Source organism: Phycodurus eques, chromosome 3, assembly GCF_024500275.1.
Source record: "Phycodurus eques isolate BA_2022a chromosome 3, UOR_Pequ_1.1, whole genome shotgun sequence".
Taxonomy (NCBI): domain Eukaryota; kingdom Metazoa; phylum Chordata; class Actinopteri; order Syngnathiformes; family Syngnathidae; genus Phycodurus; species Phycodurus eques.
In genome coordinates, this window is record NC_084527.1 from 19997579 (window position 1) to 20025455 (window position 27877).

At 40.8% G+C, this 27877-nt stretch overlaps 3 protein-coding genes across 12 annotated transcripts in view; 2 read left to right on the forward strand and 1 right to left on the reverse strand.

The window, feature by feature from the left end:
* Nucleotides 1–155: 155 nt before the first annotated feature.
* Nucleotides 156–7024, forward strand: mthfd2 (methylenetetrahydrofolate dehydrogenase (NADP+ dependent) 2, methenyltetrahydrofolate cyclohydrolase). The gene is given in 9 exon segments (XM_061673529.1): nt 156–316; nt 2611–2795; nt 3096–3218; nt 3453–3484; nt 3486–3606; nt 3775–3882; nt 4489–4581; nt 4665–4790; nt 6463–7024. Coding segments are annotated over 9 exon segments (1017 nt in total). The 5' UTR covers nt 156–236; the 3' UTR covers nt 6612–7024.
* Nucleotides 7025–8018: 994 nt separating this feature from the next.
* arl6ip4 (ADP-ribosylation factor-like 6 interacting protein 4) lies at nt 8019–10116 on the forward strand. Its single transcript, XM_061673530.1, has 5 exons — nt 8019–8312; nt 8392–8751; nt 9457–9574; nt 9653–9722; nt 9810–10116. The coding sequence occupies exons 1-5, from the start codon at nt 8165–8167 to the stop codon at nt 9864–9866; spliced, it is 753 nt and encodes a 250-aa protein (XP_061529514.1). The 5' UTR covers nt 8019–8164; the 3' UTR covers nt 9867–10116.
* A 4858-nt stretch (nt 10117–14974) lies between these two features.
* The window catches only part of LOC133400122 (membrane-associated phosphatidylinositol transfer protein 2-like), a 70665-nt gene continuing 57762 nt past the window's right edge, over nt 14975–27877 (reverse strand). For 7 of the 10 annotated variants that reach the window (XM_061672395.1, XM_061672393.1, XM_061672396.1 and 4 more), the window contains 10 exons: nt 24900–25064; nt 22855–23109; nt 22422–22570; nt 21837–21953; nt 21545–21661; nt 21310–21458; nt 19642–19791; nt 19384–19564; nt 18697–18825; nt 14975–16586 (listed from right to left, as the gene is read on the reverse strand). In XM_061672395.1, the coding sequence (XP_061528379.1) occupies nt 16209–16586; nt 18697–18825; nt 19384–19564; nt 19642–19791; nt 21310–21458; nt 21545–21661; nt 21837–21953; nt 22422–22570; nt 22855–23109; nt 24900–25064 (1790 nt within the window). In that variant the 3' untranslated portion in view covers nt 14975–16208. The remainder of the gene's footprint in view (nt 16587–18696; nt 18826–19383; nt 19565–19641; nt 19792–21309; nt 21459–21544; nt 21662–21836; nt 21954–22421; nt 22571–22854; nt 23110–24899; nt 25065–27877) is intronic. The other 3 variants (XM_061672400.1, XM_061672401.1, XM_061672402.1) reach the window with 2 other exon arrangements.

The following is a 27877-nucleotide window of genomic DNA, read 5'->3' on the forward strand; positions in this document are numbered from 1 at the left end:
CCAAAAAAAGGGGCGAAAAAAGCCCAAACACGCAGACATAGAGCAAAACAGTGCAACGATGTCATCAGCCGATTGGAGGCAGCGGGGGAGGGGCCGCGCGGCCTGTGGCGTCGAGGCGTCACCGCACAGTGGGCGGAGTCGGATATAAAGCACGGCTGTAACGTTCCTCCCGCCACAGACGACGACGTTCTGTCAGCCTCGGCAACTCCATTCGCTCTTCTTCCTCCTTCAGCACCATGGCCGCCGTCAGGACTCTCAGGAAAGTGTGCCAGCACTCTCGCCATCAGCTGTGTCTCCTCCACACGTCCGCCTCGAGGTGAGCTCACCACCAGCGCCGCCAAACAACCCACCACACTACTACTCAACATGGCTTCCTTCTTATTACACTCTTCCGCTCTCGTCGACAGAATTCCCGCGTTATCTGTCTTCACGCTTTACTATCGCTCCCCGGTCAAACGTGAGCCTTTAAACGCGAGTTTTTTAAGTGGTCAATCCGGCAAAAATGCGGCTTTCCTCCTTTGAGACAGCGCCCCTACCGGCACGCCGGTATTACAGCATGGTGGCTGATGAAATCTGCTCGAGTGTTTGCACCCTGTTGCGGGTTTGCGGAGAAGTCAGATGCTCGTCACGCATACATACACGCGCATGCACTTATTTGCAGCGTTAAGTCTTTTCACATGCGCAATAACGTGTTAAAATAAACTGTGCCGTGCAGGTATTTAGTAGATAATTGAATTAACCTTTACCTCCTGCCCAGCAGAAGTTAAAGGCATTTAGTTCTTGGTACTTGCATGTGCATCATAAAATTTGATCTCCAGCACATACTGTACTTGAAATAGAAATACATGCAACTTGTTGAAAATGCACGCCTCAGCGTCTATTTTTTTTATTTTTTACCTCAAATTACTGTTCGTGCTTCCATTAAGCAAATGGGGGATTGTGCTGAATAAATGTAAAATGCAGCGTTAAGAGCTTATGCAATTTATTTAAATATATATATATACTATCGAGAGAATTTAACCCTTTGAGGGAAATTAAATATATTTAAAAACAATCTCACAAGTCAATATTGAGGAAAGCGAGTAGTTGGAAAGTTTTATTTGCATTTTGTTTGTCATGTTTTCGTTTGTTTTTTTAATATAAAAAATGTTGATGAAAGCAAGTAGCCGTTAACATTTAGTTTTAAGATTTTATGTTAAAATGTAAACTTTTTTCGATTTTTAAAAAGCAAATTCAATTTTGATAAGTGAAATACATTTTTTGTTATAAGCATGTTATTTATTTGATACATTTATTTTAATTTTCATTTGTTGTATTTTCCTTTTTGTTTCTTTGAAAAACCTTACATTTTTAAATGTAACATTTTTACTTTGTACATCTCATTTTAATCTTCTCATACAATAATTTATCCCATGTTAACAACCAAAGCAAGTGCTTTTTTTTTTTTAATACAAGGTGACAAATTGATCATTTGCATACTGATGATTAAAAAAAGTCCAATTTTAAAATGTAGCTGCATCCCAGAGCTGTGCGACTTTTCTTCCTCAAGTTACTGTAATTGGCATAACAAAAGCGCAGTTACATCACCGCTTGACGCCTCATTGATCCTTAATTCCTTTCCATTCTCCTCCCTCTGGTGTCTTTGGTTATGTAAGAGCAAAAGTTGGCTTTGGTTATTGCTTGGCTTGTGGTTTGGTCACAGTAAATTACACTGTATTGCAGCTGCTCCCACAGACTTCTTTGAAGAGCTTTTTTTTTTTTTTTTTTTTTTTTTTTTTTTTTCCCCTTTCCTTCCTTCCTTCCTTCCTTCCTTCCTTCCTTCTTTCTTCTTCTTCCACCCTTCTCTGCTTTGCTTTGCTGGCATGGTGAAGTTATTGGTCTGGAGTTACTGTGAGGATTGTGTGTGTGTGTGTGAGAGAGAGAGAGAGTGTGAACATATGGCCCAGTCAGCTCGACCAGTGACTAATTTTAGAGGCTACAAGTGGTTGTCTGCCAGCGCACTCACTGTACTATTAGGAAAAGAAATGAAAATGGTGTCTTTTTGGCAGCTCGTTTATACAATGGACGCACACAATTATTATTATTATTTTTTTTTAGCGCATGTTTCCACGGCAATGACTGAGGGGGGGGGGGGGCATGATTTTTATATTTTTTTTGAGTTGTATGAAAATGTTGTCGTGGTCATCAGATTTTAAGATGTATATATTTTTTTGCATTTGTAAATGATTTTATAAAAAAATTAAATTTATGCAGAGTTCAGATTTAAAAAAAATAAATAAATAAATGTATCCCCTTTAAATTTTTAAAAACCTGATTTTCATCCCCCTTACTTGAGAGAAGTAAATGACTTAATTTTATTACTTCAACCTCTGTTTGCACTGACCAGCAAAAATTACTAATAAGGCTGTGATGTGCAGGCCAGGCCAGTATTTGGCGCCGTCATGAGGAAATAACTTATTTTTTTACTCAAAACACTTTTCATATAAGAAAAAATGTAATGCATTTTTATATGTTGTGATTATGTTGTCATGTAAGCTACTTGTACACAATACATGACTTGTTGTTATTGTTGGTTAATGGTGGACTGTTGTATTGATGCGCACTCCGCAGACAGGAGGCAGTGGTCATCTCAGGAAAGACGCTCGCCCGGCAGATCCGGGACGAAACGCGGTCCGACGTGGACAAATGGATGCTGGCCGGACACCGCCGGCCTCACCTCAGCGTGATTCTCGTCGGCGACAACCCCGCCAGCCACTCATATGTCCTCAACAAGACCCGATCGGCCGCCGACGTCGGTGAGGAGACACGCGCATCGGCATGAATGCAAACTATGTGCACTGAGTTTAAGCATCATCACCACTTTACAGAATCGTATCATTTCTTCTTTCCATTTTCAGTTGGCAGAATAAACAAAAAGTGACTGAATATTTTGTTTTGTAACCTTAAACCAAAAAAAATGACTCAACTTTTTCAAAGTTCTTTATTCTATAGTCTGTGGATATCACAGATTTTAATTTATTGTGGGTGGGTCTGGAACGTGTCCCGCATGATAAACGGGTTCTCTGTATACTGAACTGAAGTTTTGTCTTCCTCAGGAATCTCCAGCGAGACCATCCTTAAGCGTTCCGACATCAGCGAGGAAGAGCTGTTGGACCTCATCTTTAAGCTCAACACGGACCACCGCGTGGACGGCCTGCTGGTACAACTCCCTTTGCCGGGTGAGTAAATGTCAAGCACAACTGTGATTTTGGGTACACAATGACAAAAATCCCTAGTCTTTGGAAGTTTCATTACATTAGCATAATTAACATAGCTATACATGGTTGTTACATACATACATGCATGCATGCATACATACATACATAGTTACAATACGGGTTAAAAAAAATTCTGCAGGATGGACACAATAGGCCAGCCCAGTGGGTTAATTTTTCATGTTTCTCCACACACAGACCACATCGATGAACGCACCATCTGCAACGCCTGTCGCCCCCACCAAAGACGTGGACGGCTTCCACGTGGTCAACGTGGGCCGCATGTGCCTAGATCAGTCCACCATGTTGCCTGCCACGCCCTGGGGGGTCATGGAGATCATCAAACGCACAGGTACCACAGTGCAGGCCTCCACTTAAAGCCTCTTCTTTTTGCCTGCTTTAAAGCTGCTGCGGGTAGGAGCAGAAGGCAAGCAGGTGGAGTTATTAGAAGTATGGGATGTGTATTTGTATTGTACGTATGCTCTAAAGAAAAGTGTGTGTACATGTTGTGTGTATGCAGGCATTCCCACTGTGGGCAAGAACGTGGTGGTGGCGGGCCGCTCCAAGAACGTGGGCATGCCCATCGCCATGCTGCTGCATACGGACGGACGTCACGAGCGACCAGGAGGTAACCAACCACCTCACTACCTCTTAACTGCGTTTTTGGGCGGTGGTGTTTTAGGGATGATACCGGCCTTCTTCCAATGTATTATTAGGTACTCGTGTAGGCGGCTGATACCAGCCACTGATACTTTAGGCAAAAGAAATCTGACATCAAGTCCTCCTTGCCAGTAGTTGGCACTACACTACGGCTGGTGACACATCAGCAAAACATCGTGTGCATCAGAAAGAAAGTAGTTTTTGTTCACAATTATCTGTCATTGTTAATGTTATGTATCAAATGTACTAGTGGTATCGGTCTGAAAAAAAGGGGAGGTATTGGAACATCCCTATTTTGTTGTAGTGCACTGACTCTCTGTGTAGTGGTATGCGGACTCCCGCTAGTGGTAGACAAAACAATCAATGCCCAAGTACAGTTCAATTGTATTCAACTTTGTAGTACAATATGTTTGCATTAAACCTTAAATTAGTTTTAAAACGTATTTGTTAAATTTGTATTTAACTTGTGTGCAATACATTTTCATGGAATAATTATTTCAGTAGGCTTTTTTTTTTCTACACTGTTTTATAAAGTTTGTGTTAAATGCTAACATATGCGCCCGTATGTTAACAGGTGACGCCACCGTGACCATCTCCCACCGTTACACTCCCAAGGATCAACTCAGACATCACACTCAAATCGCCGACATTGTCATCGCTGCTGCAGGTACAACATAATTTCCTCGTCATTGTGTAATCTGTGTTTTGTAAAGGCGTAGTTTTTATTTGTTCTTCTCATGATACCTTCAGGAATTCCCAACCTCATAACCGCCGATATGATTAAAGAGGGCGCGGCAGTCATTGACGTGGGCATCAACCGGGTGGAGGACCCGGTCACCGGAAAGAGCAGGCTGGTTGGAGATGTGGATTTTGAAGGTAAATTTTATTTACAAAAAATATATATATATATATGCATAATGTCCAGTATGATAAGGAACCTGGTCAAAATTGCATGCTGTGTATCAAAACACACCAAAGAAACAGGAGGAGTTGGATGACTGTGTAGTTAGTAAATACAGGTACATCTCAATAAAATAGCATTTTATTGAGTAAGGTAGTTCAATTCAAAAAGTGAAACTCATAGAGATGCATGATACACACTCGGAGTGAAATATTCCAAGATTTATTTTCATATGTATAATTTTGATTGTCTTAAAGCAAACTAAAATCCAAAATTGACTCTTTAGAAACTAGAATATCGTGTAACAAACGATGAAAAATGATTTTTGTTTAAATTGGGCAGGAATTTGTCCTGAAAAGCATTTTTCCCAAGTGTATAATGAATCTTTATAATTTATGAGTACTGAAATGGAGTAACCTTTCTACCACATAATTTATTGAGATGTAAATTTTAGATGGAAGGGGAGGAGGTGTAGTTAGACTGCAGGATGAGGGGTTAAGGAGGTAGGTATAGTTGGGATAAGAGAAAGCTGTGGAGTTCAGTGCAGAAGGAGGTATAGTTGGGAGAACAGTGAGGCTTGGGAGGCAATGAGGTTTAGTTGGAAAGGAGGCGCAGTAGTGAGAACCTGGGTAGGCAATGGAGGTGCAGTTAGGAGAGGTGGTTAAGAGGTATAACCAGACGAAGAAGAGGCAAGTAGATGTCCTGAGAGGAGGAGACTGTGGAGGTGTAGATATGATGGCAAGACGGGGTGTAGTTTTTGAAAAGAGGAGGGGCTAAGGAGGTGTAGTGAGGAGGAGGATGCATGAAAGTATAGTTGGGAGAAGAGAGGATCTAAGGAGGTGTGTGTTGTAAGGAGGGGAGGCATACTTAGGAGAGTAGGGTTAGGAGGAGGAAAGGAAGTGTCGTTGGGGAAACGTTGAGGTAGAGTGTAGTAAGGAGAGGAGGCATGGTGAAGAGAGGAGGAAGAAAAGAGGAGCTAAAGATGTGTAGTTAGGAGTAGGAATTCAGGAGGGAAGGTGGTGTAGTTGGGAAAATAAGGTGGTATAATTGGGAGCGGAAGGAGGTCTCGTCCTGGAGATCTAGTTATGAGTACAGGTCAAGGAGGTGTAGTTAGGAAAAATGATCAAAGTGCCATCATAGGTTCTTTTTTTTTTTGGCAAAATCTTGACAACTCCTTATGGAACGATCTCATCACGACCAAATGATCTCATTGAACTAATTGGAAGCAGTCATTGTAGATCAGTAATTATTATTTTATTTATTTTTTTCAACCAGTGTGCGACACATTAGTGTGCCTTGAGCGCTCTTCAGGTGTGCTGTGGGAAATGATAACAGTTTACGTAATTGCTCCAAAACAATTATGTATAGTTGCTCATCCAGTTATTCCTTTGAGGCACAGTGACAGAAGAAACAAATATATGCTTTTGTATTAGATGGCAGGAGGTACATACAGTAATTAATGTATCCACTTTGTGTGACATTTTTGTTTGTTGGTGTGCTGTGAGATTTTTCAATGGAAAAATGTGCCGTGGCTCCATAAAGGTTGCAAATCACTGTCGTAGATTCATATGAAATGCTACATTGACTTTTTCCCCTTTACATTTTGTGCAAAACTGTTGTTGAAATTGTTTTTTGTATGTTTGTCAGGTGTGAGACAGAAGGCGGGCTTCATCACGCCGGTGCCCGGCGGCGTGGGGCCCATGACGGTGGCCATGCTCATGAAGAACACCATTAAAGCAGCCAAGAACGTCCTGCTCTATCCTCCCGAGAGGATCCGCATGGCGGCTGCCTCCTAATGAGGGAGCGGACAGATTCCCAAAACAAAAACATTCCACCACTTGAGACATCCCCTCCTATGCCCCCCCCCTCACTGTTTTTTTGGAATGGAGGTATAGTTTAAAGCTCACTTTTTTTCCTTTTTTTTTAATAAAAGTTGACTGTTACATCCACTCCATGTAACAGTATTCAGTTTGACTATGGGGCTATTTTTATTTTTTTTAACAGGGTCACCAGAGTGTTTTATTTATTGCTACAGCAACGTATACAAAGTATTTAAGGGCGCATGGCAGCGTTCACCTCAAAAGCGGAGCGGTGCAGTGTTGAGCGAAAAAAGGGCTGACTCCATCAGGAGCGTGTTGACCAGTATACAAAAGCTTTAAAGATTCACTAATGCCTTTTGTAAAAACTGAAATAAATATTTGCAAATATTCTTCTGAGCCTGTGTTGTTTCCCTCTTTCAGTGAATCAGTCACCTTTTGTAAACAAATGTACTTTTTTTTTTTTTTTGGGCAAAAATCCATCCATCCATTTTCTGAGCTGCTTCTCCTCACTAGGGTCGCGGGCGTGCTGGAGCCTATCCCAGCTATCATCGGGCAGGAGGCGGGGTACACCCTGAACTGGTTGCCAGCTAATCGCAGGGCACATAGGAACAAACAACCATTCGCACTCACAGTCACACCTATGGGGAATTTAGAGTCTTCAATTAACCTCAGTTAAGTCTTCATGTTTTTGGGGTGTGGGAGGAAACCCACGCAGGCACAGGGAGAACTTGCAAACTCCACACAGGTGGGGCCAGGGATTGAACCCCGCTCCTCAGAACTGTGAGGCAGACGCTCCAACCAGTTGTGCACCGTGCCGCCCATCAAAATCTTTGACTGGAATTTCCCAACAGTTGCACAACACTGCCCTACACTTAGAGGGCGTCTCTGTTTTTTAAGATCTCATTCACTCCATTACAGTCCCTAGTTATTGACCCTTTTTGGGTCAATAATGACTGACACAAATGGGGACAGTCTAGTGTTGAGATCTTTTGTTACGAGGAAGACAATGCAGGAAAAAGGAGAAGGCTCTGGAAGAAGAGAAGCTGAGGTCGTGTACAGATGTACAGGAGGAACATTATAAAATGTAAAAATATACAGTGTATAAATGTTTTTAATAACCCAGTCAAAATGTTACTTTTCAGAATACATATGATGGATGTTATCTTTTTGTCGTGATTTTTTTTTAACGTGAGTGGTTATTTCTTGCTATTTTGTACTGTTGTAAATATTTCGTTTTATTAAATTTAAAGTTTTATTTTAAATTCCATAGATATTTAGCTTAATAAAATTGAATTTAAATTCGTTTTCTCATTTCAATCTTCTATCAGTTTTATTTAAAAATGTAATTTTATACCTAACTTTTAACAAGGTCGGAACTAAATGTAGTGAACGGAATTGTCCTTCGGAAACAAATAGCAGACGGACTGGCCGCAAACATTCTCGCAACGGGGACTCAATTGCAGTTCTGAATCATCACTCAGTATCATTATTTCGGTTGAGTTTAAAATCAAAACGCTGTTTAACACGACATGGACCGAAGCAGAAACGTGGAGAAATGTCACAAAGCAAAGAAGAAACGAGGAAGATCTCCGTCCTCCTCGTCTTCTTCATCGTCGTCTTCGTCATCCAGCAGCAGAAGTCGAAGCAAATCGAAGAAAAAGTCACACAAAGGTCAAGGTTAGTACCTCACAAATGAGTCACAGTGGCGACAAAACACAATTTATTGGGGAGACACTAACTCCGTTCGTCTTGTCAGGTGTAAAAACGCAAAGAAAGAAGCGAAGACGAAGCTCCTCTTCATCATCCTCCTCTTCCTCCTCGTCGTCGTCGTCTTCGTCGTCGAGCGATGAAACGACGAAAACGAAGAAAGCCAAGAAGAGGAAGTCAAAGAAGAAGAAGGCCAAGCTGAAGAAGCAGCAAAAGAAGGAGAGGAAGAAGAAAAAACTGAAGAAAAGGAAGGTGGAGGAAGAGAAGAAACCAAAGAAAAGGAAGATGGAAGAAATACAGAAGAAGCTGATGCAGCTGGCAGAGCCGCCGAGCGTCGCGCCACCCAAACCGTCGTCTTCCTCACTCGAGCTTTGGCAGAGCGACGATGGCGGCGTGGAACTCGGCCCAGGTGACTCAGAATAACGCAACAAAGTATTTCGTTCCAGGAAGCGCCCTCATTTGTCACCAGGCAGAACAGACGGAGGGCAATCCTTTGTTTAAAGGAGCACAATTATTTTTGCGAGTCAGAATTCACCAACCGAAATTGTTGGGTTCAACGAGTGCAATCATTTGTTCAAGGGAGTGCAAAATTAGTTGGGAGGCACAGTTCAAGGAGCGCAGTCAGTTTTAGGTACAATTCAGGAATAGAAAGCAATGGTTTTAGGGAGTGCGCTCATTTGTTGCTAGGTAGAATTCAGGGAGTGTCCTCATTTGTTGCTCGGCAGAATTCAGGGAGTGCCCTCATTTGTTGCTAGGCAGAATTCAGGGAGTGCAATCACATGTTCAAGGGAGCACAATTATTAGGTGCTAGGGAAAATTCATGATGTGAAACAAATAATTTGTTACTAGCCAAAATTTATGGAGCGCAATCATGTTGCTGGGTAGAATTCAGAAAGCGAAATAATTGGTTTCGGGGAGCACGTTTATTGGTTGCTCGAGGGAAGGGAGTGCAATCATGTTTAGTGAAATTGACAATCCAAAATCATTTGCGTCAGGGAGTGCAATCATTTGTCGCTGTGTGGAATCAAGGACGTGTAATCATTTTTTTTCAGGGAGTGCAATCATTTTGTTGAGGGAGTGCAACGGTTAGCATGGCGCGTATTTTTGTGTGCAGTGATGACGGACGAGCAGAAGTCCCGGCTGGCCACCAGGAGGCCTCTGACCAAGGAGGAGTACGACGCCCGGCAGAGCGTCATCCGCAGAGTGGTCGATCCCGAAACGGGGCGCACAAGGTCAGCGGGCCGCTCTTGATGGGAGCCTCTTAAGTTAAGATAAGATAAGATAAGATAAGGCTGCATGTGCTCCCTCAGGCTGGTGCGAGGCGAGGGCGAGATCATCGAGGAGATCGTCAGCAGGGAGAAACACAAAGACATCAACAAGGTAACGCACAGAAATTGCTTCAGAATATTGAAGTGAAAATATAATATTTAAAATTGTGTGTAATGGAGAATTTTTGGGTTCCCGTAGCACGCCACCAAGGGAGACGGCAGCTCCTTCCAGAGAACGCTGGGACTCAACAGATAGGAGGGGTTCTCGTCCACGCGCGGGCAAACCTGAACCACATCAAGAGCCTGACCCAGCTGAAACCAAGTCGTTTTCTAGCGAAAAGTCATACATCTTTGCAAATTTGTAGTCATACATTTGAAGTTGTGCATTCCAGAAAAAAAGTCAAACATTTTCCAAAACAAACGTTTCTAGATAAGTCGTATGTTTTCAAGACAAGTTTTTAATAAAAAGTCCCATTATTTTGGGGAATTTTTTTTTCAAAAGGTCAGATGTTTTCTTGAATTTTTTTAAAAATATTTTCACTAAAATAAATTGTATGTTTCTAATAATCCTACATTTTGGAGGGGAGGGGGGGATACCAATATTTTTTGGGGAAAATGTTCTGTATTTTTGGGAAGTTGTTTTTGGAGGAGGAAAAAAAAGCCAAAAACTTTCAAGAAAATGTTTTTTTTGATAAGAAACTTAAACTGAGAAAAAAGAAGCAATTGCATGGTTTCAAGAGAAGAATTACTTAGTTATGTGAAGGGGGGTTGTCTTGGCCGAGTCATACATTTTTGTGGGGGGAAAAAAAGTATTTTCAAGAAGTTGCATGTTTTTGAGAAAAAGACATTTTCCAGAAAAGATGGCAATATATTGTACGTTTTCAAGAAAACAGAAAAAAATACAATATTTGAAATATGTTTTTTGATGTAAAAAGTAATGTTACAAATAATGTATCTTTTTGCAACAAAGTCCACCATTTTTGAGAAAAAGTCGTTTTTTCCAAACAAGTTGTAAATTTTTAAGAAAAAGTCCAGTATTAAAAATTTTTGAGAGAAAAATGTAATGTTACAAGTAGTTGCATGTTTTTGAGAAAAAGACATTTTCCAGAAAAGATGGCAATATATTGTACGTTTTCAAGAAAACAGAAAAAAATACAATATTTGAAATATGTTTTTTGATGTAAAAAGTAATGTTACAAATAATGTATCTTTTTGCAACAAAGTCCACCATTTTTGAGAAAAAGTCGTTTTTTCCAAACAAGTTGTAAATTTTTAAGAAAAAGTCCAGTATTAAAAATTTTTGAGAGAAAAATGTAATGTTACAAGTAGTTGCCAAAAGTCATACAATTTCGAGAAGAGTGTCAAATAGAGAAAAAAGTCATGTTTGAGAAAAAGTTATAAGTTTCTGAGGAAAAAATAATTTTTGAGAAGAAAGTTGAGTATTTTAGAAGTTGTATGTTTTTGAGGAAAAAGTCCAATCATTTTGAAAAAAAAGTTGTAAATATACAACATTCTTCTGTAAGAATGTAGAACTTTTTCACCAAGATATACAATTTTTGTTTCCTGTTTATTGGGATACATGGCAGTCCTTAAAGGGACATTTTTGGTGTTTACAAAATAATGGCAGTATGGAGAATAGAGTCAGACATTTTTGGGGAAAGTGTCATGTTTTTTAAGTAAGTACTACAGTTTATATTTATATTTTTGGGAAAAAAGGTTAATCGATAAAAAATTATGTATTTTGAGAAAAAGTCAGGTATATTGTATATTTTTAAGAGCACGTATTTTCAAATCCATCAAATATCTGAGAAAAAGTTAAATTTTCAAAGTTATTCATTAGTTAGTTTTAGTAGTCATTAGTTATTTATTAAAAAGTACAATAAGCAAAATTTTTTAAAAGAAAAATGTAATGTTACAAGAAAACATTTCTTTCCCAGAAGTCGTACATTTTGGATGAAGTCGTAAATTTTGAAGACAGGCGTACATTTTTGAGAATAGTCATATATTTTGAAGTCAAAGGTTTTTAAGAAAAAAATTTCATCTCAAGAATTTCTTTGATATTTTTAAGTTGTAAATTTCATGAAAAGCTGGACAGTCGTACAGTCTAGAAAAAGCATATTTTAAAAAAGCAAGTACATTTCTAAGGGAAAAAAAGTCAATTTTCAAGACAGTTGCAAACTTCACATAAAAGTCAAGTATTTTCGAAAAATAAATCCTCATAAGCGCAAAAGTCAACTATTCCAGGAAAAAAATTTTTTATTTTATTATTTACATTTTATTTTCAAAATAAAAGTATCTATCGCTTACTAAGATTGTGGGCCTCCACTCTGGACTGTTTGCCAGCCAGTCACAGAAAAACGTCATATACTTCAAAGAAAAATGCGGTAGGTTTCAAGATCAAAAAGTCATACGTCATATTTTCGAGACAAAACTTCATAAATTTTACAATTAAAAAAATGTTGTTTTTTTAAGGAGAAGGTCCGGGGGGGGGATTTTTTTTTTTTTTTTTGAGGAACAAGCTGTCCTCTGATAAAAGTTGTATATTCTTATTTTTAAGTAATTTATGAGAAAGACGAAGAAAATAGTCTTTTTTTTTTTTAAAGGAAAAAGTACTAGATTTTCAAGAAATATTTATATATATTAGAGGCGGGGAGTCATAAATCTTTAGAAAACGTTGCAGGTTTGCTCTTCATCCCAATACTTATGTCCGTAGTGTGCCAACAATTTCAAATAGACTTCTGCAAGTTGGCCTTGCGTCCCATTTTTTTTGTTCATATACATTCTGACCTCAGTCAAAAACACCCTCAGGGAGGTCATGTGAATTGGCCTTTTGGCTATTCCTCATTGTCACACGCACTGTGTGATTGTGTGTGTGTTTAACAAATATTGCACACTTTCCCTGGCACGTTGGTGATCCATTGCAGTCACTCTGGTGCATATCTCATTATCATTGTTCGTCTTATTATAAACATCATTTTTATGTTGTTTTATATGCGGACATGACAAATTTGTGCACTCATTTTACAAACACATTCAACACCTCATGTACAGCGTGCGGGATAAAGCCACTTCCCGGAGTTCCATAATAGCTTTAACAAAGGTTACAATATAATAATAATAATAATAATAATAATAAATAGAATACAAGTGTGATTGGCAAGAAAACAATGGTCATCATGATAATAATAAAAATGAATTAAAAACAAATAACAATAGTGTGCCAGGCCACACTAAAACAAGCCCAAGAATTCAAAAATGATTTTGTTCCACTTAAATCAACAGAAACTTTAAATGTTACGAATAATAAAGAAGATACTTTGGAGTGGAGCAGAGAGCAGTTGTGCATAACAAGAATCTTCTTATTTATAAGATATACATCACAATCATGTACAAACATAGTGGGTGGAGGCGCCCGTACACATTACATCATTCCCTCTCTCCGCTTTGAGAACTTTGGCACATTAATGAGTTCAATGAGTCCTGTTTTATTTTTCTAGTTGATGGATGAAGAAGGACCGTGCTGAAAAGACAAAGAATTACACTGTGGCACATTCAAGTCGTAATCTTAGCTGCATATTTTCAAGAAAGGTCAGATATTTTCCAGAAAATTGTCATATAGTTCCCCAGGTAGAAATGCGTTTTCAAAAAAAAAAGAAATACACTTTTTTGACAGAAATCTAACGAGATTGGTCATATATTTCTCCAAAAAGTCCAACAATCTCCCAGGGAAAAAAGTAATTTCAAGGTAAGAGTCATGTTTTTGAGAAAAATGTTAATTTTCTTTCTAAGAAGAATTTCAAATTTTTCTGAAAATTATAAATCAATTTTGCGGGAACTATTTAAGATAAAAGTTACAAGTCAAAGCAAAAAAAAATTATTTTAATAATTTTGAGAAAGTCTTAAAATCATATTTTCAGGAAAACGTTAGTTTATTATATTTCCTTCAAAATTAAAATGAAATTATAATTTTTTTAATCGTAATTTAATGTGATTAATCATGTATTCAAGAAAAATATTATTTTTGAGGAAAAAAGTCTTAATACAAGATTAAAATGGTATATATTTTGAGTCTTTTCCAGAAAAAAAGTTGAATATCTTTAAGAAACACTCATAATCCTACAAGAAGTCATGTACATTTTTGTGTTACAAGTCATATATTTTCTGGAAAAAAATATATTTTTGAGAAAAGAATTATAACCTTATAACAGAGTCATACATTTTTTTTTTTTTTAGAAAAAAATTCAATATTCTTGAGAACAAGTCTTGATTTGAAGAGTTTACAGTCCTGCGTTTTCCAGGGGAAAAAAGAATATTTGTGAGAAAAGTCATAATTTTACGAGGCTAAAATCATATAGAGTTATATATAGTTTAGTCTTGATTTTTGAATATTTGTTATATATTTTCCAGAAAAAAGTTCAATTTCAAAATAGTCATTATCTTAAGAGAAGTCGTGTAAATCTTTGAGGAACAAGTCGTATATTTTCAAGAAGCATTTTTTTTTCAATTAAAGTCATATTCTCAAGATAAATATTTTTGAGGAAAAATGTTGCAAAGAAAAAAAAAGAAAAAAAGTTTGTTTTGTCATTTTTAGGTTTAATATTTTCAAGAAATGTTTTCTTTGAGGGCGGTGACATTTTAAAAAATTATGCTTTTGATACAAAAAGTTCGATATTTTTGAGGAAAGAAAATTGAGGAAATTGTGCATTTTAACTGAAAAACTTACTTTTTTGGGGGGTGGGGGGATAACAGTATATTTAAAAATTTTAAAAACATGTTGACAACATTTTTTCAAGAAAAATGAAAATTTCTTTTTCAGATTAAAATTTTTATATTTTTGGGAATAGAGTTATATAATCTTGAGGGGGGGGGAGTCATTAGCTTCCGAAACAGACATTTGATTATTTTCAAGAGAAAGCTCTTTTTTGGGGTGTGAGGTAAAAAAGTTATTATTATTATTATTATTATTATTTTTTTTTTTTACTTTTGTTTCTAGAAAATATATTCGCTTAAATTCTGACTTAAACCTCTTAGCATAATGATTTTTTTCCCTTTCAGTGCGGTCCGAATACTCCTTACAACTGTTGTGTTCTGGAAAAAAAAGTGGAATCACAGGAGCAGGTTGGTGTGTAGTTAAAGGGTATTTTCCTTGACGTGATGACAATTTTGGTGGGGGGATGAAAGGAGTCAATCCAGTTTTCCTCTCCGAATCCATTCTACACAAAGTTTGTGTTGTGCTTGGAGCAACTGGAGTCAAGTTTGGAGCAGAACTATACAGCGTTTTGGGTCCAGGTGGGATCCAAGAAAATGTCCAAGATTGAAGAGCGGAACCTGAATAGTGTACAGTAAATTCCCCTGCCTATTCACGAATTCACCCATTAGGTTTTTTTTTTTCCCCCCTGTGGAACCTATCCTCGTTATTCGGTGAACATTTCACTATTTGCGCTTTTGTGCTCTTTCCGAAGTAATCTACGATGCCGCAAGATGGCACCAAAGCCCTATTTAAATCGGAACTGGTCTCCAGGAAGTATGTTGAAGTGATACATCTCTACTGTGAGACGAGTTTTTGTATGTCGGGGAGAACTTTAGCCTGGGTTGTTAGTGGAGAGGGCCAGTGCCCCCCCCCCCGCCCAATCAAATCATCAGTAAGCCATTAACTCTATGTATGTATTATTTTGTGTGTCATCTTGTGGCAGTTTAGGACCTTCAGAAAGAGCAAAAACAGTAAGTAGGCCAGGTTTCTGAGAATATTGGAGGACAGGTCTGAAAAAAAAAAGAGAATAGGTGAATTTGCGAAAACACTGTACAGTGAACCCCTGCTATATCGCAGATTTTTAAGCAATCATTTTTGGGCTTTTTTTTTTACAATATACATGCCAGTCCAAATTTAGAGTTGTACACCTTCAGTGCAGTACCACGTGGTGCCACAATATGCCTGGCAACCGTGGTGTGCTGGAAGACAAGCAAGCGTCATTAAGAGCAAGAAGAAGAGGCCAAGAAATTCACTCCAGGAATTGTCCCACAGAGCAGAGCGAATGTATGCCTGTGAGTATTGTTGTATGCTGTTTGTATTTGTTGCTGCTTTTGTGTGTGTAAAGTAGCAGTTATTTTAAAATCGAATGTTATCTCATTTCTGTTGGCTCCTCTACAGTGTTTCGCATATGTTAGCATTAAGCTGGTGGACTTTCATGAGGCAAAATGATATGGTTTCATTTAACATTTTGGTGTTTCAATATAAAATGTTTAATTTTCTTTTTTTGAGGGCTGGGGTCAATTCTACAGTAAAGACAAACTTTGCCTCGTATCGTGATGTTATAAGAAAGTCTCGCATTTCTTGACAATGTGAGAACAGCCGCTAAGGAATACTTTAAAAAGTGTGTTCTAATAAGTTGCAATGGGAGCATTGAAACAATTTAAAAAAAAAAATCGAATCAAATCATTATATGGTCTTTCTATATGGCAAATTTGGCTGGCGTATCCCCCCCCCCACCCCCCACTATAAACAGAGGTTCGCTGTATAGGCATTCTTTTGGGGGGCATCAATTACTAGTATTGTTGTCTATTGTCAGTAGGACTGTGTCCCTTTCCGTAGCCATTCTGCTCATTTGGGGCTGAGGGCTCCGGCCTCCATCTTGGCGCCGCCGCTGCGTCCCCAACATCCCGCCGTGATGCTCATGCTGCGCTGTGCGGCACCGTGGACGTGGGCGTGGGGGGCGCCGCGCTCGCCGTCCGACTGGCTCTGCGTGCGCTCGGGGCGGCCGTGGACGCCGCCCCCGCCTCCCGCCGTGGGCGAGCTGGGCGTGGGCTGCGAGGAGATGGTGCGCAGCAGGTGGTTGCGTTTGCGCAGGAAGTCGCTGTTGGCGCCCAGGCCGAAGCTGCCCTTGCGTAGGACCATGCGGGTGCTGCTGGACTTGGCCGGACGCGAGCGGTGGTTGTGTTCTAGCTGGGACAGGTGGGACGCGTAGCCCTCCGTGATGAACTGTGGCCACGAAAAAATACACGTCATTCAATTAATGGGGATATAGTTTCAAAAGACCTTCATTAGCCTAATTGCATAAAAACAAGACAAAACAAATTCAAACAAACAAGAAGAGTCAGTTGATTCAACCTTTGCGGATCACCATGAACTGGGAATCCACACAGACGTCAAGAAAAACTACCATTTTTAGCAAGCACGTTGATATTTGAAGTTAAAAATGACTGAGGCAATTATGCTTTGGCTAATCACATGCACAATGTACCCGTCATGAATAATGCAGCATATATTTTCGAGAATAAGAAGAGAATACTGTACCACAAATACAGTAAATATTGTTTGGAGAAACAAAGTTGGATATTTTTGAGAATCTTTTTTCCCCCCCCAAGACAAAATTACGTTTTCAAGAAAAACGTTGTTTTTCAAGATGACTTTTCCACGAGAAATTTATATTTTTACCAAAACAAAGTTCTATATTTGTCAGTATTCTTTTTTGAGATGACATAAACAGTATTTTTGAGAATAATTTATCAGAAAAATATTTTTATCATTTTTTCCTGTATTTCCAAGAAAATGTTTTTTTGAGAATGACTTGTCTTGAGAAATTTCATATATTTTGAGAATTGCTTTTCAGAGAAAAAAACAATTTTAAAGAAAAAGTTGTACGATTTTAAGATTTTTTTGGAAGGATCAAATCATGTATTCCCAGAAAACAAATATTTCTCTCTCGAAAAAAGAGAATTTTTAAGAGAAAAATATCTCATCATATCTTACCTCATACTCATATTTTTTGTCATCTTTTCAAGAAAAAAATATTTGAAAGGAACAAATTTTAGATAAATATATAGAAAAAGTTCAAGGTCCAAGAAAAAGTATATTTTTGAGAATTTTTAGAGAAAAATGTCAGCACTTTTGAAGACAAAACTAGAAGTTGTGTATCTTTTATATTGTTTTAAGACAAAAATGGTATATCTAGGCACGGTGATCGACTGGTTAGCACATCTGCCTCACAGTTCTGAGTACCCGGGTTCAAATCCAGCCTCGCCTGCGTGGGTTTTCTCCAGGTACCAGGTTTCCTCCCAGACTGCAACGGACAATCAAAACTGCTGAAAGGATTGTCGGTACCCCCCTACCCACCATTGAGGACTTGCACGCTGCCAGAACTAAGACAAGGGCGTGCAAAATCCTCTCGAACCCTCCACATTCCGGCTCTTTCCTCTCAGGTAGGCGCTACCGATCAATGCAGACTACAACTAGCAGACATTCCAACAGCTTCTTTCCTCTTGCGATCAACTTCTTAAACACCTGACCTACAATTCCATTACAACATGCTGGCAATTTTTTGACTTGTGTTCGTTGTCACATTTCTGCGGGGCCAATTATACATTACTCGTGCACTCACAGTAGCAGTCTCGCCACGCTGCACTATTTGCATATCTGTTGTTGACCAATACTGGCCACTCATGCCAGAGTAGCATCTGCCCCATTTGCACACTGATTGAGGAGTATCTGTAACATTTGCACAACCGACATTGTCCCAGATGATCGCACTACTCGTCACTTTAAACCGCATACACTCCTTGAAGTCTCGGCGCCCTTTGCACAATGGTCATTGCACCGGACTATTGCAATATTAGTCATTCGAACTGCTCTAAGTGCTAGAGGACTCTGCATCTTTTTGCACAATTGTCAAAAGAAATAAAATAATGTACCGGCATTACCAGATAACTAAGCAACCCTTTATTGCTCAGTGACTGTTTTTCTCAATGTCTTTATGTCTCCAAAGTATTCTCTGTCAATCGACTGTCTGTTGTACTAGAGCGGCTCCAACTACCGGAGACAAATTCCTTGTGTGTTTTTGGATATACTTGGCAAATAAAGATGATTCTGATTCTGATCCCCAAAAGCATGCATGGTTGGTAAATTGAGGACTGTAAATTGCCCGTGAGTGTGAATGTGTGCGCGAATGGTTGTTTGTTTATATGTGCCCTGCGATTGGCTGGCGACCAGTGTAGAGTGTATCCTGCCTCTCGCATGAAGTCAACAAACCTAGCAGAATGAATCCACTTTAAAAAAAAAAAAAGTGCAGGGCTCCCTTGGCAATAGTACATACTTGACACTGGTGCTGCATCTTCTTGGAGGGTCTGCCAACAATGAAGATCTGTGATGGATGCAGGTTGATGGAGGTGTACACAGAGATGTCTTTGCTGGACCCGTAGCCCGCAAATATCTTCATGTTGGCCTGACATTAGAAAACGAGAAGAACAACAGTATGTAAAATAAGAGGCAGTTGTGTCCCAATATTTGTTTTCATCCAAATAAAAAGCCAACATCAAAGAAACTTTAGACATTCTGACCTAAGTGAAGGACTTAAGGAAATTGCTCTAGTATACCAATACCTTTTTACGTTTATAGTTGTGATACTTTTGCTAACGTAGTGTACCAAAGACCCAAACAAGAAAGGCCCCACCCAACCCAATCGAGAGGCGGGGTCGGACCCAGGAGCCCACCCGAGAGCGGCCCGTGGACGGGGCACCTCCCGCACCGAGGGATGCAGGGCGGTCCAATGGCCCCGCCGAGGCCCCCCCCCCCCCCCCTCCCGGAAAACGGCCACCCGGAGGAAGCCGCAGGGACCCGACACCACCCATCCGACGTACCAATATCAAAGACCCCTTCCACAACATCCAAGACCCCTTGCGCCTTCTCAACAAAGTCAATGCCTTAACAAAGTTGGCCTTGTGCCCCAATACTTGTGTACATTAAAAACAACAACATCAAAGACCCCCCAGCCCATTCTGACCTCGGTCAAGGACTTGAGGAAGTTGGCCTTGTGTCTGAGCGGGTCGTGCACGAGGCCGTCGCAGAAGGACACGATGCCGTGCGGGAAGTTGTGCTGCGACAGCCAGGCGACCACTCTCTGCTTCTGCATGTCCGGTCGGCCCGTCACGTAGATGATCAGGTAGCCCAAATCCTGCCAGTGCCTGCCAAAAAAACACACACACACGTATATCATTGAGCACAGCCGGCAGTCGTTATAAATGTGCGATAAGCGATTTACCTGACGACGTCCACAGCCCCCGCCCGCACTTTGGGGTCGCTGCCCATGATGGACACGCTGGCGGCAAAGGAGCCGTCTATGCTGAAGACCACAAATTCTGTGCTGCGAGGGATCACCGTCAGGTAGCTGTCTGCAAACGTGTGGTCGCCCCTAAAAAATACAACTCGATGAGTCATCGTAATCAGAATCGGAGCGTCCAATCATAACGCTCTGATGTAGCCGCAAAGTATTCGCAGAGCTTCACTTCAGTCGAGAATATCTGACATTTTTCTCAAAAGTATTTGCCATTTTTGTAATAAAATACAACTTTGTTTTTGTAACATATTTTTTTACTTCTTACTTGAAAACATGACTTTGATCTCAACAATATAGGATTTCTAGACTGATTCTTTTCCCCACTAAAAAATATTTTAAACATTTTGAAAAAAATGACTTTTTCGAGAAATAATGACTTTTTCCCCAAAATATCCAACTTTTTGTCTAGAATGTAGTACTTCTTGAAAATGTATAACTTTTTTCAAAATGTTTTATTTTATTGTATATACCGTAACTTTTTTTTCCTGACAATACGCTTTTATTGAAAGATACCTTTTCTGAAATATATGACTTAATGCAAAAGTACGCAACTGTTTTTCTACAAAATGTACAACTTTTTCGTGAAGTATGTAACTTCTGGAAAATGTAACATTTCGGGAAAATATTTTTTTTCTGGAAAATGTATGACTTTTCTCATTAAATATACAACTTTTTGTGAATTAATACAGGATCAGCATTGGGAAAGTTCATTTTCGATGCAAACTAGTTCAGAGTTCATTTCATCGATCCAAAAATGAACTAGTTCAAAATTGTGAACTAAGTTCACCAGTTTAAAAACAAAGTACAGTAGTTTATAGTTATTTTTTAATTTTTTATTTTTTTTTTGCTGATGGGGCATCTCATTTCCCCCATGTTACCACCCATTCAGTCCACACGAATAGCCAGCTGCAACTTTCACCCTACAATTGCAAAAACATGAGGAAAAACATAATGGTTGAAAATTTATTTATTATTATTTTTTTTTAAATGAGGAATTAAAACAAAAACAGGACTTTTGTCCGTAAAGTGCAAAAAAAAAAAAAAAACCCCGCAACACAGTATGGCAGGAACGATGGTGAAAGGACATTGATAACTTTGCATTCCTCCCAGTTCTGACTGTTTATATTAACAAAATTATTCATGTATTCTTACAAAATACAAAACAAAATGAATTGCATGTATTTTAACTAAAACATTGTGATATAAATAATAATTTTCCTAGTAATCCATTTTTCCATTGATGTACTGTATTACAAAAGAATACTTTCGCTCCCATTTATGCAATGTCCCTGAACACACCTCGCGCACTGCATGCCTCGTTTAATTTTGAAGATCAAAATAGGAAATGCAGCAAGTGTACATTCTTTTAATTTTTTGAGCATGTCCAAACAGGTCCCTCTGCTGGTCACTTTTAATATTACAGTTGATCCACTGTATATTACAGTACACCAACATCGCAGCAGACCCTGCGATGTGACTATTGCGCACATACATCGCAATGACGATGCTCAAGCAAAATATCGTGCAGCCCTACAATATAGTGTATATACACTATCTCTGCAAAAAAGCTGTGCTCATGGCTCACAAACATACCTCACGACCATTTTAACAGGGTAGACGCCGACGCCCAAGCGCTTGTCGTCAGGAAGGACAAAGGACACGCGGCCGCTACTGTTGGTGACCTCCGTGTTGAAGTAAACCCATTCTCCTGACGGAGGCTGAGTCATGATGTGCAGGTCCACCTGCGGCACCGCACAAATGTAACACACACAACATGCACACACACACACACACACACGTGCGTCAAGTCTGAGACAAGAGGTCTCACCTTCTCCCCAGCCAGAGTGACCATGTCCAGCGGGCCGTACATGAAGCGGCCGGTCACCGTCTGCTGGCTGTCCTCGGTGAACACGGCATCGTTGACGCGGTGGTTGGCCGTGACGTTCTGTCAAAGTGGCACAAAAAGTTAAACGAAGCCGTGTCATGAAAAACATTGTTTTATTAAATGACATAAAATGAATACATTTAACTGATGAATTCCTCAATTTCGATTTAGCAAATATAATTGCCTGGTAAATACAACAACTACACACACAGCTAGATGCGACCACACATCATACCCTGATCTTCACGTGAGTCCTTTTGCGCAGCCACTTCTCGCGAGGTTTAGAGGGCGTGAACTCCGACACTTCTTTGCCATCCAGTTCCAGGATGCTGGAGTTGTCATGTCTCATAACCTTCAGCAGACATTTAGATCACCACCATTAGACTGATTTCTATTGTGCAAGGTGGTAGTTATTATGAATAACTGGTGGTAAGCAACAGCATCTGATGTTGGCGTATCGTGCGTTTTCACATCTAATGGTGCACTTCGGTCTGACTGCTAACGTTCTGGTCAAAGGTTTAAAAAAAAAAAAAAAAAAAAAAAAAAAAAAGAATTGTCTTGTCGAATGGTGCATTCAAGACCGGTTCGATCAGCCGACCACTAACATGCCGGTCAAGAGCGTACAAATCATTTGTCTGTGGTGCAGTCAAGGGAGATTCCGCCTGTTAGTCTGTCTAATGGGGCTTTCAAGAATGGCTTGGTCCAAACATTAACATCAGGTCAAACAGAAACATATAGTTGGTCTGTCGAACGGTGCATTCGAGACTGATTCGCTTCTCCATTATCCCGTGGCAGAAAACAACACAACAGGTGGCCTCACCTGTCTGAGGAGGAAGGACACCACGTCGGTGGACTCCCAGTAGGACGCGTGAAAGAGGTGAGGCAAAGCCACGGTGGGGAAGGCTGTCAGCGCATCGGGGCAGTAGAGGGCAAAGTCCATGCGCTTGGTGCCCCACCAGCGCGCTGCAACTGGGAGGGGAACGCAATGAGTCCGGTACACGCAATCACACGGCGTCGACGCCATAAATCATTTGACAAAGACCAAAAGCCCAGCCGTCACCAGCAATCCCAGCAGCAGGTGTTGATCTACAGGGAGAGTTTTGTGGAGGTTTAAAAAAACAAAAACAAACCCAAAAAAAAAACACCGAAAAAGCATCAGAGACAAGAGGAAGGTTATTTGATTGAAGAGAAGAAGGGCTGTTATTCCTGACATAGCGAAAGCTTCCTTAGCCTCACGGGTCTCTATGCAATACCTTGGTCCACCTCCGCCTGGGAGTCCAGAGAGACCAGATCGCATATAGCATTGTGCAGGCCGGGAGACACGCAGCTGTCGGACCCTAGACTTTGACTGTCGCATGAAGTCGCCTCCCCGTCCTTCTTGTCGGCGAGTTCTTTGTGTTTCTTGCGGGATTTGGGAGGGCTTTTCAAGAAGAATTTGTTTTGGGATGACAGGGCCAGGTGGGACAAGAGGCCAGATGTTTGGGACTGACTAAACGAGTCTGTCTGGGCTAAAAAGAAAAGAAGCATGTGATAAAAAAATGCTGCAGCAGCATGCCCATCTGTAAGAAAACCTTGCAGCGTCAATACAATTGTTGTTAAATTGTGTGCGGAAGTGGGTGGGACAATCACACAAAGAACACAACAGGACATTGTAGCACTGGGAGAAAATGCAAGTTGCATTTAACACTCAAGACACTGAAACAGAAAGGGACATACGGGGCGCTTTTTAGTGGACCTAAGCCTGCTCTATCAGGGCCAGGAGGGTGCGGAGGTCTTCATGTCTACCTGTCTACGCAGATGGTGTGTGTGTGTTTTGTGCATGTGTGTGTGTGGCTAGGGATGGGCAACAAAAATAGATTTTTCATGCTTGCAATTTGATGTTTGTGAGGAATTTAATTGGTCTAACGGTGCATTCGAGACTGCTTTGGTCCAACTGCTAACGTTCTGGTCAAATAGAAAAACAACTTGGTCAGTCTAATGGTGCGTTCAAGACTGATTTGGTCTAACGATTAACATTTAGGTCAAACGTACACATTGGACTGTGTAATGGTGCATACAAATAGGGCTCCCTAGTAGTGCATTGGAGATTGGTTCAGTCAGACCAATAACATTCCGGTCAAATGTAAAAAAGAAAATTGGTGGGTCTCATGGTGCATTCAAGGCTGATATGGTCAGAAAGCTAACATTTCAGTCCAGCATATACAAACTGATCTGTTTAATGGTGCATTCAAGACTGATTCGGTTCAACAGCTAACGTTCCAGTCATCTATTCATCCATCCATTTTTCCGTACCGCTTGTCTTCACCAGGGTCCCAGATGTGCTGGAGCCTATCGCAGCTCACTGCGGGCAGGAGGCGGGGTACACCCTGAACCGGTTGCCAGCCAATCGCAGGGCACATAGAAACAAACAACCATTCGCACCTACGGGCAATTTAGAGTCTCCAATTAATGCATGTTTTTGGGAAGTGGGAGGAAACGCACGCAGGCACGGGGAGAACGTGCAAACTCATCCACCGTGCTGCCAACATTCCAGTCAAATGTAAATAATTTGGTTGTCTAATGGAGCATTTCAGACTGATTCAGGTCAACCGCTAACATGGTAGTCAAACGTAAACAAATAATTAGTCTGTCTACTGGTGCATTCAATGCTGATTCGGTCTGACTGCAAAATATTCTGGTCAAACATAAACAAACAAGATGGCGGTGGCATTTTACTACTTAATATATTGTAATGGGGGGGTGGATGACTGGTTAGCACATCCGCCTCACAGTTCTGAGGATCCGGGTTCAAATCCGGCCTCGCCTGCGTGGAGTTTGCATGTTCTCCCCGTGCCTGCGTGGGTTTTCTCCGGGCACTTCGGTTTCCTCCCACATCCCAAAAACATGCGTGGTAGGTCGATTGAATACTCGAAATTGCCCGTAGGTGTGAATGTGAGTGGGAATGGTTGTTTGTTTGTATGTGCCCTGCGATTGGCTGGCGACCAGTTCAGGGTGTACCCCGCCTCTCGCCCGAAGATAGCTGGGATAGACTCCGGCACGCCTGGTGAGGAGAAGCAGTACGGAAAATGGATGGATGGATAGATTGTAATATTTTATTTGACCAAACATGCTGTAAACCTCTTTTTCTATCATTTCAAGTGCTCATTCTCGCACTGGAACACATTGCACCCAACTGTAAATTGTTAATTCCTCTGAATGTCCATCCCTAGCATGGAGTCAAGGAGCAGGAAAGAGTGTGTGTGTGTGTGTGTGTGTATGTGTCGTGATGAGACCGTGGTGGCGTTGGGCGAACACTTACTGTTGGCTATGTTGCTGGCAGTGTAACTGTCTGCCATTCCTGACACCTGGCTGGCAATGCTGACCTCACTGGCGCGGCGCTGGCCCCGGGAGAAGGGGCCTGTGACTGGGGATGAGGGGTACGAACTGTCCATGAAGACACCACCATGAGACTGAACAACATCCGCTATTGAGCCGAAACAAGGGAGATCCCATTAGACACGAGACAACGATTAAGGGGGCCAGGGCGAGGATGGCTAACACAGTGATGGTTCAGAGTGATGTAAGGTAAACGCTAACTTGTGATGGCTTCTGAACCTTCGTCAAAAGCATGTCAACAAAACACATCATGCAGACACACACACACACACACACACACACGCACACACACAAACATCACAACAGGCAAATGTGTTGGAAACCACAAAACATGACAGGAGAGATGTTATACAGCATTTGAATGTTGCAAATAATCCAAGAAATCCAAGAAATTGGTTGAATGGTGCATTTGAGACTGATTCGGTCTGACCACTAATTTTCTGGTCAATAGTTCACAAAGAAGGTGCATTTGAGGCTTATTCCGTTTGATCACTTATGTTCGTGTCAAATGTAAATAACTGGTTTGTCCAATGACGCATTCGAGACTAATTCCCAGTACTATGGTTCTGGTCCAGTTTAAAAAAAAAAAAAAAAGATAAGTCAGTCTGATGGTGCATTCAAGGCTGATTTGGTTATGATGAGCACATCCCAAAAAGCAAAGGTGATGGAAACCAAAAAACATGGCAATGACAGGAGAGACGTTACACAGCATTTAAAGGTTGCAGTAATATAAATGAATATATATATATATATATATATATATATATATATATACACACACACATAGTATTCACACCCTTTGCTATGACACTCAAACCTAAGCTCAGGTGCATCTGATTTCCACTGATCATCCTTGAGATGCTTCTCCAACCCGAATGGAGTCCACCTGTGGCAAATTTGGAATGGCACAGACCTGTATAGATAAGGTCTCATAGTTGGCAGTGCAAATCAGAGCAGAAACCAAGCAATGAAGTCTAAGGAATTGTCTGCAGACGTCTGAGACCGGATTGTGTCGAGGCACAAATCTGGGGAAGATTACAAACGAATTTCAGCAGCATTGAAGGTTCCGAAAAGCACCGTGGTCTCGATTATTCGGAAATGGAAGAAGTTTGGAACCACCGGAACCCTTCCTAGATCTGGCCTTTTGACCAAGCAGGGTAACCAGGGAAGAAGGGCCTTGGTCAGAGAGGTGAACCAGAACCATATGGTCACTAAGGCGGAGTTCCAGTGTTTCCTTATGGGGATAGGAGAACCATGCAGAAGGTCAACCATTGCTAACGCACTCCACCAATCAGGCCTTGATTGTAGATCGGCCAGACGGAAGCCACTTCTCATTAAAAGGCACATGGCAGCCCTCTTGGAGTTTGCCAAAAGGCACCTTAAGGATTGTCAGACCTGCAGAAACAAAATTCTCTGGTCTGATGAAACCAAAATAGAACTTTTGGCCTGAATTGAAAGCGTCCTATCTGGAGAAGCAGAGGCACTGCTCATCACCTGGCTAACATCATCCCTAGTGTGAAGCATGGTGGTGGCAGCATCATGCTGTGGGGCTGTTTTTCTGCTTCAGGAACTGGCCGACTAGTCTGGATAGAGGGTAAGATGACAGCTGGCCAATATAGAGAACTTGCTCCAGAGGGCTCTGGAACTCAGACTAGGGCGTCGATTCACCTTCCAACACGACTGTGACCCAAAGCACACAGCCAAGATGACAAAGGAGTGGCTTCAGGAGCAGCCTGTGAATGTCCTTGAGTGGCCCAGCCAGAGCACGGACTTGAATCCAATCGAACATCTCTGGAAAGACCTAAAAATGGCTGTGCACCGACACTGCCCATCAAACCTGACTGACCTTAAAGAAGGATCTGCAGAGAAGAATGGGAGAAAATGCCCCAAAACAGGTGTGCCAAGCTCGTAGAGACATACCCAGGAAGACCTGAGGCTGTGATTGCTGCCAAATGTGCTTCAGCAACATGTTAAGCCAAGAGTTAAAATACTTATGTACCTATTATGTTTGCATTTTCAATAAATTTGCACTACTGTGTGAAAAATTGTTTTTACTTTGTCATTATGGGATATTTTATGTAGATTATTTTTTTTTTCTCAAGAAAACAATATCCAAATCAGCTTTAGAGTAAGTCTGTATAGCAAAATGTGAAGGGGTCTGAATAATTTCTGGTGTGTGTGTGTATACATATATATATATAAAATTCTCAACAGGTCTGCCGCATACCGAGCAACGCGGCTGAACAAGACGGAACTGGACAATTGCAAACAATGAACAGATGGCAACTCACCCACGTACACATGGGAACTGATCATCACACACTTACCAGCTCAACCCCTAGTGTTCCCAACAACCTTTTGAGGTGCCAGTGGTACCGGTACTTATTTGTAATAATTTTATTAAACCGCAAATAACATGCCGCGATTGTGAAGAAAGAAGCGGATTGCCCTGGTCACTGTAGGTAATTTAGATGAACACAATGAGAGGAAACAGGAGACAATAAAGGAAAGAGCGTGGATATTTGAGAGACCGTTGCCAATGATTGACTGCTCTTGTGCATTTTGTCAACAAGACTCTCTACACGCTTTTGAGCCAGAGGTACATAGGAAATTATAAATACTGTTACATACTGTATACTGTAAATGTGTTGGTATGACTCAGCAATCCGGTTTGGTCCCTGGAAATAAATGTTTTGGCGTGTAAGAACATGTGACACAATTTGACCATTTTTAACTGGCTGATAAATGTGCGATGTTGCAAAAAATAGTTGCTGCCGGTCGGCCACTCATGAAAGCTGGTTACGGAATCCCACACATTGCGCGAAAGCTCTGTCGCGTCGGCCTCTCGCTCGGTGTGCGCCGGGCCTGAGACCTCCATCCAATGGAGGGTTTATGCCACAG